Source organism: Eulemur rufifrons, chromosome 5, assembly GCF_041146395.1.
Source record: "Eulemur rufifrons isolate Redbay chromosome 5, OSU_ERuf_1, whole genome shotgun sequence".
NCBI lineage: Eukaryota > Metazoa > Chordata > Mammalia > Primates > Lemuridae > Eulemur > Eulemur rufifrons.
The window spans coordinates 1,669,993-1,683,040 of NC_090987.1; the positions used below are offsets into that span (position 1 = coordinate 1,669,993).

General features: G+C 38.9%; 1 protein-coding gene across 1 annotated transcript in view; it reads right to left on the reverse strand.

Moving 5' to 3' along the window:
• ZNF236 (zinc finger protein 236) overlaps positions 1–13,048 on the reverse strand; it is a 103,171-nt gene that overhangs the window by 82,240 nt on the left and 7,883 nt on the right. The window contains exons 2-3 of the mRNA XM_069467863.1: positions 4,964–5,106; positions 3,553–3,717 (exon numbers count right to left, since the gene is read on the reverse strand). Of these exons, the coding sequence (XP_069323964.1) occupies positions 3,553–3,717; positions 4,964–5,106 (308 nt within the window). The remainder of the gene's footprint in view (positions 1–3,552; positions 3,718–4,963; positions 5,107–13,048) is intronic.

A 13,048-nucleotide genomic window follows, 5' to 3' on the forward strand; every position in this document is an offset into this window, starting at 1 on the left:
GGCAGGGGCTGGGGGGACAGGGGACACACCCTGACCACTGTTGGGTGGTATGGGGTAGGGGGTGGGAGGACAGACATGAAGGGAGGTGGTGAGGACGGGCTGCAACTGGAGGCACCACCGCAACTCACAACTTCACGATTTCCACACGAGTGTGCTGCACTGCCTGTGTGTGGATCTGCATGAGGCAGATCCATGTGGGACTTTTCAGATATGGTGGGATTTTTTAAAAATGATTTTAGAATTAGAAAGCATTTCTAATCAAGTCACAAAAACCAGAATCCATAAATGACTAGATCGAAACTCTGAGTACGTGACAATTTAAAACTTTGTGCCAGAAAAATAAATAAATAAATAACAAAACCAGAAGCCAAGAATGAATTCTGTCACGCAGGGCAGAGAAAACTAACTTTCTAGGTATGTAACTAGCTCGCACAAATCTACAAGAATGAGACCAATGATTCCTACCAATCTACCCTCCAAAAAAATTAAGAAAATTAAAAGAAAAAATACTAATGGCTAATAAACATGTAAAGATACCAAACTTCACTCATAATTAAAGAAATATAAATTAAAACAACAAAAACATACCATCTTAAAATTACCAGATTGGAAGAGACAAATTTTACAATATAGAGTATTGAAAATGGTATGAAGAAATGGGCATTTTCATACACTATTGGCTGGAATATAAACTGATAAAATCTCTTTGGAAAACAATATGACAATGTCAAAATTTTAAAATCACATATCCTTTGACCTAACAATGCCATTTCTAAGATCAATCTTACCTTTCTATGAGCCCAGGGTTTCCTCAACCTCACACTAATGGCATTTGGGGCCAGCTCGGTCCCTGGGCTGGAGGCTGCCCTGTGGGTGCCTGGCAGCACTCAGGCCTCTGCTCACTAGTTAAAAGCAGCACCCCACCCCCAGCCCCGCAGCAGTGACAACCAAAATGTCCCCTGGGATACACAACTGCCCACCTTGAGAACCCAAACACATACAAGAATATTTGCTCACCATAGCTTGGTCTGCATAAACAAAAGGCTGGAAACAACCCACACACCTAACAGTGACCTATTAATTAGCACACAAACAACCCCCCTGTGCAACTGTTAAAAAGAAGGGGCTTTCTCTGTGATTAACAGATGCGAAATCATACTTAAGATACAGTTACTGGAGAAAAGGTGGGGAAGAATAAGGGTTGATCAACAGGGGTGCAGCGGATCTGTGCAGGCACAGAACGTCCCCCGGAAGGATACAAAAGAAATTACTAACAGAAGCTGCTTCTGGGGAGCACAACTGCGATTGGGGATCCAAAGGCAACTTAACTTCCCACTGTCTATACCCTTCTCTCCTGTTTGATTTCTGTGTACACACAGTACTTATTCCAAAATATGTTAATACTCCAGTATGTAATACATTTTCTGCTTTTTTAAAAATAAAACTATGACCATTTTTGAAGAGCATTATAGGTGTGAGACAGGCATTCCTATACTCTGCAAGAGAAGGTATAAATCAGAATGTGCTTTCTAGAATGTAATGCGGCATTCTATAAAGAACTTGAAAATGGAAGTCATAGTTGTTAATTCAGTAAATCCAACTGTAGGAATCTATCCTAAGGAAATAAAGATTCATATACAATAATGTACTATAAAATTTATAATATTGAAAAAATATAAACAACTTAAATGTTAAACAATAATTAAAATGATTAAATATTATAAGCCCAGATGCTGAAGACTTTAATAAAACATTAATAATTTAAAATATTGGTATATGAAAACACTCATGATAATAAGTGAGAAGAGGAAGGACGTATTTACAATATACTATGGGCAAAACGTAGATTACAAAATAGTCTGTACAGTAGCATAATCCTATTTCTGTATCAAAAAAAATTTTTAAACAGAAACTATTATGGAAAATATGTATAAAAAGTCTGAATTAGTGTGATTATGGGTGCTTTCTAAAAATTTTTTTAATTATTTTTTAATTGACAAAAATTATACATATTTATGATGTGCAACATGATGTTTTGGTGTATGTATACATTGCAGAATCAACCTATTTAACATATGCATTACCTCACAAACATATTTATTTGTGGCATATTTTTAAAATATACTCTCTTAGCAATTTTCAAACATATGATGCATTGTTATTAACTGTACTACCCAGGATGTACAACACAGCTCTTGAACTTACTCCTCTATGGCCTTTGACCAACATCTCCCCATCATCCTCCACCGCCCCCCCCCCCCCCGCCCCAGCCTCTGGTGACACCATTTTATCTGTTTCTATGAGTTCGACTGTTTTAAATTCCACCATTGATACTTTGTTTTATTTTTTTGGGTTTGTTTTGTTTTGTTTTTTTGTAGACACAGGGTCTTGCTATGCTGCTCAGGCTGGTCTCAAACTCTAGGCCTTAAGCAATCCTCCCGCCTTGGCCTCCCAAAGTGTTGGGGTTACAGGCATTAGTCACGACGCCCAGCCTTGCACTGGGTGCTTTTAATGTTACTTTGGTTTCTAACTTTTTCCAAAGTAAAGATGAATTACTTATATGATAAGATTTTAAAAGATAAAAATAAACTTGTAAAATAAAAATGAAAGGCACTTTTTTTATATAAAAAGAGTATTTAAACCTATGCAGAAAGTATGAATTCAATTTTTAGGATGTAAATTTTATACAGATGCTCCTTGACTTAGGATGGGATTAAGTCCTGATAAACCCACTGCAAATTGAAAGTATCGAAAGCCAGAAACCCCCGGCTGCCTGGGACAGCGGCTTGCTCAGCATCACAGGAGAAGTACGGTTTCCACTGAATGGGCGGCACTTTCACACCATCGTAAGTCAGGGACCGTCCTGCACATGCAGTTTAAATAATGTATCTGTTTTTTTGTCTCAGGAAGAAAATATACCAAATAGCTATCAGTAATTATCTCAGAATTAGAGATGACTTTTATTTCCTCCTTTTTACTTTTACATTTTCCTAAGAGGGGCGGGAAGCAGGAAGAGTACACTTTTGAAGCAACAGCTGTCTGCACTTCCGTTCAGCCCCTCCCCACCTCAGCAATGTGGTCCTGTCACCCTCAGGGCTGTCCCCAGAGCGGCCCATGGAGCCTGTAGGAGCCTGCACCTTGGTGTATCAACCAGCTTGGGGCCACTGTGAATTTCTGCTCTTCCCCCAGAATCCCTCGGGTCAGAGGATCCAAAGCCAAGCAAGGTGTCTCTGCTTCTATCTTCTGAAGCAGAAAAAATTACTTTTGGACACTGAAGAACCCTACAAAAGTTAATTTCTTTTTTAAAAAACGTGGTGAGGGGGCCTCTGCCAGCTAATGTGGACATATTAAAATGTCTCTACCCTAAGGTATTGACCGTGATAAACATTTTATCAGTGAACTGGAGATTAGTCAAGGCAAATTGAATGATAATTAGCTCCTAAAAATCTATACAAGAGGCTTTTGAAACTAGTTTATAGCTAAAATCCTCCTAATGATCAGATGCATTTTAACAACCAATTAACAAAGTATATGCAAAATGGTTACAATTACCTCTTCCTTCTCATGTAGCATAATATGCGCTTTGAGACTAGCCACTCTGGAGAATTTCTTGTTACACACAGGGCAGGTAGGATCTTCCCCGTTGTGGGTACATTTATGAAGTGTCAGGTTGAATTCAACATTAAATGTTTGGGGGCACTGGTCACATCGATGTGGCTATTTGGAGAGAAAAGTAAACAAGCCACTGAAATACAATCTTTCGACAGATGCTTGTTCAGTAAATGTTATTAAAATATTAACAAGTACCATAATCTATAGATACTAAAAAACTTCTGAAGTCTCTAACAGACCTGAAGTCAATAAATCCAAAATGGACACAGTAAAGCTCCTGATAGAATTTCTCAAAGGATTACAAGAATGAAAAAAACATATATGTAGAAAATATTCCTAATAAGAAATGATGCATATAAATTATCAGGTTGTAGTCTCTATGAAAATATATGTGGGAAACCTGAACTCATTAAGTTGGACTTTTCCTTTCTATTTCTGACCAATTCCACTGTTACAAACAAAATCACGTCAAGTAAAACTAGTAATCATATAAATTTTTACTAGGTTTTAACAGAGTTGCTTATCTCTGTCTAAAATTTCCCAAAATGGAAAGTATTCTTCCACTTACAGAAAGATAATCACTAGTATCTCTCTTAAGTATCCAAACCCTAATGAGGAGTAAGTCAGTATCTGTAGATTGTCAACTTGAGAAAATAATGCCAGTGGGTACTAGTGTTCATATTATATAATTGTAGTTAAAAAGCATTATGCATGCTGAGTAAAGCCTGGTCCCTGGTATTCTTCTGGTCTCAAATGACTCAATACCTTACATTCTCCTACCTAAAGAAAAGTCGGCAATCACTTTTTTCGTTATAGTTTGAACTGCCACTTTCCATCTATCAGGAAAATCATTCCATTAAGGCACTAAAATTCTTGACCTAACCCACAAGAGACACTGCAAAACAGGGTTCAAATCTCTATTTAAGATATCCTGCTGAGACAGGCTCTAAAACATCTAGAATACCACTTTAAAATGCAAGACCACTAAAGAGTAAAACTCCCTGCTGGAGAAGAATACTTCAAAATACACCGATTCTGTGTTCAGTCATACAGGAAATTTAAACCACTAAAACAAAAGTCATATTTCTAAAACACTGATTTGTCCACTCATAAATAACACAAATATATAGACTCACTAGGACAAGCTCTCATTTTCTCTCATTATCTAATGACAGCTAGCAATACAACTACAACTAAAAAAAATTTGCCAAAATATTTATTTGTACAATATAAAATGTTCTACAATTTAGGAACCTAAATGGTAAGAAAAATTTTGGTTTTATGTGTTGATTTTTACAATACCTCCAGTTTCAACGCTCACATTCCTGATAGCCCTTCTGACAATACATACCTTGTCATTGCGCTCGTGGTCCCTCATGTGGCGTTGAAACTGGGATTCTTTTGGAAAAGATAGCAGACAGATTTCACATTTATGGAAGTTTGGAGCTTGATAGGCATAATTAGTGTTCTCCGCATTCAATGTTAAAACTCCATCTATAAAATTGCATAAGTATAGACAATAAATACCAGTTGTTATTCTTATGTAAATAAAACTAAATTATTTGGTTATTATTTAAAAACCAAATACGTCAGAGATTTAGGAGAGACTTTAGATAAAATTAATGACAGACTGAATTTTAGAAATGGACATGCTTTATTTTTAAAGTTAGAAATATCCGGATGTGTTGGGATGACTGAAACAGGGGACTACAGAATTCTAAGTTTTTGTTGGTAGGATTTTTAGAAACCTGAGACTAAATTCCTGAGGCTTGACACACACACACACACACACACACACCCCTTTATGCTGTTTCTTAAACCTTGCAAACCTCCTTAATATTGTTTCAAAGTCACTACAACCACGGAGGCATGCCACCTCTAAATTACTTTGTGAGTCTATCAATAATCCACATTGTTTCTTAAATCACTCAGTAAACAAAACTCTAGTAGAAATATTAAAGCTTTTAAATGCTAATTCACTATTAAGCTATCTATGAAAAGTGCTGCAAAGCAAGATAAAGTCAGAAAGAAAAAACTCTGTTCCTTCATATAGTCACAGCTTAGGAAGACAAGCGATGGCAACGTCTTGGACAGTGGTCAGTTTTCACAAAGGGTTTCTACAAACCCACCCAGGTAAACTGCGTTAATCTTAAAAGTACTTTCAAGTAAGACTAAAGAGGACAAATAACATATCATAGAACAATCATAAAACTTGTCAAGAATGTCATAAAACAAAGATGTCCTAAATCTTAACAATTCTTTAAAATAAGTGAATATACTCCAAGTCTATCACTTGGGCGTAAATATATAATACACCTTAACTATACAAAGACTAGAAATATACTGCATACAACTCTTTGTATCAGATTTGATCCAAAAATATTAGACTTCAGAAATTTGAGAGTAGGGCGGGGGTTAAACTGAAGACCCAAGGAGCTCAAAAAACACCCTTCTTCTCAAAAGCCCGAGTAGTAAACACAGGCATTCAACATTTTCTACAAACCTTTAAATCCCTGCTTTAAGAAAACAGCCTGCAGTTCCAATTTTTGCCCAGTTTCCTGGCCTAGGCGGAATCTGCCTCTTAGCAAGGACTGTGAAATCCCAAAGAAGGAGAGCTGGGGTAGACGGGGGATGTAGGAGGTGCAGCAGAGACAGCTGGGGGAACTTAGCAATGGATCCTTGAGAAAAGGCAAATTCCAGGTTCAAGAAACGCTAATGTAATTCAAAAGACTGCAACTTCATACACAACAATGATGAATCCACAAAGAAAAAGATACACATAATTTTTATTCTACATGTCTTTAACCATATTCACATACTGTCCAAAGATCATACTTTCAAAATTTCTACACTGCAACTAATAGCAAAATGCTTTATGACTCTACAGACCAAACAAAATGCTAGTTGGGATCATATCAATTGGTATATCATTCCCTTTGGAAAAGTCTGTAGTATAGTAAGAAACAGTTTGGGCCAGGCGTGGTGGCTCACGCCTGTAATCCTAGCACTCTGGGAGGCCGAGGCAGGTGGATCGTTTGAGCTCAGGAGTTCAAGACCAGCTTGAGCAAGAGCGAGACCCCGTCTCTACTAAAAATAGAAAGAAATTATATGGACAACTAAAAATATATACAGAAAAAATTAGCCAGGCATGGTGGCGCAGGCCTGTAGTCCCAGCTACTCGGGAGGTTGAGGCAGGAGGATCGCTTGAGCCCAGGAGTTTGAGGTTGCTGTGAGCGAGGCTGATGCCATGGCACTCTAGCCCGGGCAACAGAGTGAGACGCTGTCAAAAAAAAAAAAAAAAAAAGGAAATAGTTTGGAGGTTAGGAGGGAACAAGAAAAATGTTTGTTGAAAATTGTGTTTTAAGAACTCACTAGCAAGTGTTTTAACCTAAAGGCTGAATACAGTAATGAAAGAGCTCCTCAACTTAATTTCTGAAATGCAAAATTAAAAAGCTATGTCAGGATGTAGAATAAAACAATTTTCACAGACTCTATGTGGAAACTACTTAACATGCTACTCAAAAATAAGAAGGGATTTAATTTATTGCAGTTGATAATCCTGAGACGTGGAACTTTACATTTAAAATTGAAAAATGAACGTTGTTTTACTTATGAATGAAGGCTTTTCCAGAAACAGTTTTTTATCTTTTCTCCTTAACAAAGTTCAAAACATAACAAATTACTTTTTCAAAAGTCCCTCCTTCCAAACAGTGATAACATAATATTAATTTGGTTTAAAGACAAACTTAATAATTTGTTTGTAAATGTGTAAAAAAAACCCACATTGAGTGCCACATTGGAGCATAATTTTACAATCCAAAGCCTTTCTAGGCTGTCACTTTGCCCAGGGAACACTGCTGCGCACAGGCAGCTCTTTCTTGTCCCTGGGGGAAGGCCCCGCCCAGCCCTGCCGCCTCCGGCCAGGCCGGGCCTGTGCCGGCCACACTTCCTCTGCTTTGCCTCTGCTCAGTAGGCTCTTTCTAGGCAGCTCCTGGGCCTCAAAATAAACCCTTTCCTTCAATACGCCTTCAAACTTTCGGTCCCCAGAGTGTCTACTAGATTCCTGTGTCCTTCAGTGAGGCTGTCACCCGAGGGGGGCCACGGCTGGGCTGCAGGTGAGAACGGACCCTGCTGAAACTGCAGGCACTGGCCATACGCCTGCCCACACCTCCACTGTCCAGGGGCCTCTTCGGCCCAGAGGCCATCAGACTCCTCAGGGGCTGTGATCTGAGACAGACAAGATCAAATGAATGGCGGCCTCCTAACGGGACAGCCCTCCAGAGGGCAGCTGAATTTTTTAAAAGCAGCTAAAAGAACTTCACATGAGAAGTTAGCAGCAAACATTCCAGTGTCTCCCAAGTCAGAACAGGTATTCTCTGCCACCCCCCTACACACACACACACACACACACACACACGCACGCACACGCACAAAGCTGCCTGCATTTAGCCATTACCAAATCTAAGAGTTCATCCAGAACAACATTTTTCAGCTATGAGTTTCTGCCTCCTGAGAAGACCGGGGTAAATCACCGTGAGATTTCACTGGCATAATGGGCACTCCCATATAGAATTCTAAGGCAGTTGACCCAGACATTTCCCTATACATAAAAATATGACCACTATTCACTTTAACTATTCACCTTTTCTGCTACCAAGAACTCTAAATTTACTATCAAAATTAAACAAAAACTGATCATACAATGACCAGAAAATGTTTAAGCAGCTCTTTTTGCCTTTAGAAAAAGTAATTTGGGTAATAGCATCAAAATCAATCTAACTCTTCACAAAAACAAAGATTCTAAATAGACTATAGTAATACCTGTCTGTCTACCACCCACAAAATAACAAAGCCTATCTCAGAGTTGTGCAGAGCGAGTAAGACGACGCTTCCTGATGGTGCGGGAACAACAGTGCACCAACAACTGGGAGCTCACCATCTCCCCACGGCCCACCCTCGCTCCACAATCAATCACACCATTCCGTAATATACTCAGGCCTGGCTTGTCATGACTTGGGACCAGACAAGCTACCCTAAAAACTGTTCCTCTTCCCAGATGAAGACCAGCAAACCAGGCTAACCAGCTGAATCTTAAATGTCAAAGGTCTTTTATCTCCATCTAAAGACCCTGGGTTGATCTCTTACACAAATGTCTCTCTGGGATAGGAAGCCAAGATCAATAAATCCTATTGCATTTACAGCACTCCATGGATTTCACTGAAATTTGCTTCTCATGACAAACTCCGAAGCATTGTGCATTTAAGAGCTCAGTTATCAATAAATCCTGATGAAGTATTTTTAACATTAGAATGAGAAATCTATCAGTTTCAGTTTCTACAGTAACAGAGCCAACCCTCAAACTTTGTATCTGTTTTTATTTTTATGTTTTGAATAAAAATCTTTCCACGATATGGTTGCTCTTCCTCTCTGCTCTCAGCCTGTACCTCCTCTGCCACCCGGGCCCCAGCCAGGTGACAGGCTGCTCCCGCTTCCTCATCCCATCACCCTCACGCTCGCTGCCACCAGGCGCCTCTCTGGGAGGCCATACTTCAAATTGCCACCACTTCAGATAATCTCTACCATTCTTTCTCCTCCTCTTTACTTCTGTAAACTTCCTTCTACTTTCTTTTCTTCCTAGTTTCTACCGCTCCTCCCACATGTGTCAGTGTTCAGGTTTTAACGCAGGTGGACTTTACCAGCTGAAACTCTTGAGTGTTTGGGCCCAGGAACCCTTTCTGCTTCACAAAGTTTGGCACATAACGTGCACCTAATAAATATTTTCTAAATATGTGGAGACAGACAAGCAGTTTCTGAAGCTCCCAAGACCAATTTATCTAATTCCTACCCCCAGCCTCATGCCCTCCATCTCAGAATTACCTATGTGAAATGTGATCTATTTCCACCTTGTTATGTATCCTCCAACTATTCTTATTTTATACATATATACCTTAGCCATTTGGCTGTTCCCAGGAGCTAGCTGAAATGTGTCTGCATTATTTTCTTTGTGGACTCCTTCTCAGACCAAATACTCCAAACTAGGTCAACAGCACCAGCCTTAAGCACCTGCCTTCCTCTAGGAAGGAAAACCTGTCGACTCAAAACCACCTGCACCTACAGAGGTGGGCAGAACCAGAGAAGGTTCTTGCATTTTTTGAATTTTAGCTATTATCTATTCGAATGTATTCAGTCATAAGTAGGTACTAATCTGGAAATGAAATGTAAACAATACGGAAAAATAATTCCCGGTTCTGCATGTTATTTCCTAAAAAAAAAAAAAAAAAAAAGTGGGTGGAGCAGAGATATATTGTGGATTTGCTTTTATATGCATAAAACATTCCTGTAACACTACAGAAGAAAATAATAGCATTGGTTACCTGTGTAAAAGATACATCTGACTGGGGGATGGGAGATGGGGGATGGTAAGGAAGACACATAATTTTCATGGCTGAATTCAATTCTGAACCATGATAATGTATTACTTATTCAAAAAACATTAAAGCCAGGCACAGTGGCTTACACTTATAATCCCTGCATTTCGGGAGGCCAAGGCGGGAGGATCGCTTGAGGTTAGAAGTTCAAAACCAGCCTGGGCAACACAGCAAGACCCCATCACTACCAAAAATACAAATATTAGCTAGGCATAGTGGTGCGTGCCCGTAGTCCCAGGTACTCAAGAGGCTAAGGTGGGAGGATCGCTTGAGCCCATGAGTTCAAGGTTACATTGAGCTCTGATCATGCCACTGCACTGCAGCCTGGGTGACAGAGCAGAACCCTCTGTCTAAAAATAAAAAATAAATTTAAAAGAAATAAAATTTATGTGGGGGAAAAAGATGAGTCATACAGTCCATGCCCTGTTGGTTGGACAGCGAAGAAAACTAACACCACAGAAATTAAGCCACTTGGTCAAAATCACATAATTAACCACAGCAGAACTAGTACGAATTTTCAATTAATAATCCAAGGCTCTCTCCTAACTAATTATGCTTCTGGGATGAGACCCCAGTTTCTAGTTTGTGCCTAGCACAAAAACAACACATGAACTTGGAATCTACCAACAACTTTATATACTAATGTGTAAGCCTAAGACTGTTTGTTATTTCAGCATAAAATATATTCAGTTAAGAGCCAAGAAAATGTACCCCTGTTATCACAAGGATGACTAGTTTCAACGAAAGTTATATTCTAAAACTTTGATATTCACCATGATAAATGATATGAAATTTATCTGTGACATAAAGATAAATACCAATTCACAAACCCATTAAATGGTCCCTGATAATGTCAGTTCACTCGTATTCTTACAGCAAATTGTTCCCCAGGAACAGAGTCACCTCTACCCAGGTATGCTTTCAATGCTCATCTTGTCAGTATCTGTAGGTATTTGTGTAAACTCTTTCTTTTCATGCTTCATATTTCTACGTTCTCGTTATTTTTAAAAACAGTATCAACCTCCTTTGAAATATTTGTTTTATTATCTATCCATTTTTCTTTCTAAAGAAAGACTTTAACTTGGGTAGAGTACATTTAGGCACTACACATACATTATCCAAATTTAACAAAACTACAGTACATTATAACAAAATAAAACCTCAAGAATCTAACAGCACCACCTTCTAGCTAGAACACTGAGAATTCTAGGCTCAAGATCTGAAAGTAATAGGGCCTCTGAAATGATCTGGCAGCATATTCCTGAGTATAACGCAAACAACTGATTTTCTATACATAGAATAATTTCTTGTTCTGCTTGCTGCCATTGTTATTTGTCATTTCCACAAATATACAATTTATTTGGGCACGGAAACAATACAAATATCTACTTTTAGGCCAAGTAGAGCTAAAGAGTGCCACAGAGAACTGTGGAGAGCACATTCTGAGATTCAGCCCCGTTTTCAATAAAACATGGACCTTGGAAAGAAAATGGGTATCTAGAGATTAAAATATGAATACATGTCACAGACAAGGAAGACAGTGATAAATACAGGATTTGGAGTCAGAGGACTTAAGGGTGAGTCTCTGTCCTGCCAAGTTATCAGTTGTGGGTCTCTGACAAACGAAATAATCTCTCTCGGCCTGACTCATCACACAAAGATAAAGAAAATGATTTCTGTCCTACCTCACAGGGTTGTTGCAAAGATTTAAGTTATAGAATAAACATGAAACAATTTTTTAAATACTTTTTTTTTTAAAGTTACCAACCCCTCATGGTCACAGCAAAAACAAAAAAAGTAAAATGCACACCCATCAGGATGGCTGGAATCAAAAAGACAGACAGTACCGAATATCGAAGAGGATACAGCGCAACTGGAAAACTCAAATACTGCTAGAGAGAGTGAAAATTTCTACAACCGCTCTGGAAAACTATTTGGCTGAATACATGCATAATATATAGTTCAGCAATTCCACCCCTCGGTATAACCCAAATAAAAATGTGTGTGCATGTGCACCAAAAAGACGAGTTTAAAATATTCACAGTAGCACTGTTTATAACAGGAAGCAACTAAAAACAGCACAAATGCCCTCCAACAGCAGAATGGGTAAATACATGGGAGCGGTTCATACAGCGGAATACCATCAAACAACGAAAATACATGGGTAAGAATACAAAGCATGGGTGAATCTCACATATTCAACAGAAGGAGTCAGACACAAGCCAGATGCAAGAAAACAATCTATACGGTTTCATTTTATACAAACAGTTCGACAAATAGGCAAAACTAACCCATGCTGTTAGAAATCAGGCCAGTGGCTAGTCTGACAAAGCTGCTGATTGGGATGGAGCACACAGGCCTCCTCAGGGTGCTGTTAACGTCCTGTTTCTTAATCTGGGTGCTGATTACACGATGAGTGAGTTCTTTGAGAAAATCCATTGAGCTGACCACAATTTCTGTTCTGTGTGTCATATATCAACACAGTTTACTCAAAAGTAAAGTGCTAATAATATACAACTTGCTGTTCCTATCTTTTCCTCTAGATTGGGGTCAACTAATGAAGGTCTAACCTTTTGGAAAACAAAGTGTCACTGAAATACGGCCATGCTCATTTGCTTACGTGTTACCTAGGGCAGCTTTCAGCCTTCAACAGAGACTGTATGACCCACAAAGCCTAAAACATTTACCACCTGGCCCTTTGCAGAAAAAAAGTTTCCCAACTCCTGCCCTACAAGGTGAACCGGAATTCCACAAGGAGTCACGCCCGTCACTGCGGCATTCCCTGGAACTTCCACTGTCTTCCACCTGCCAAGGCACTGCCCCAACCACAGTGAAGTCCCGGAGTTAGGAAGGCATTAAAGGTTTATATATACCATGCACTATTTTCGACAGTAAACAGCCCTAATATTTACTTAAGCATAATCAATCTCCTTAAAGCCAATAAGGCCTTTGTCTTAGTCATGGGACAGAAAGGCTGCTCTCCTAAATAATAATTTTATGGAAATTAA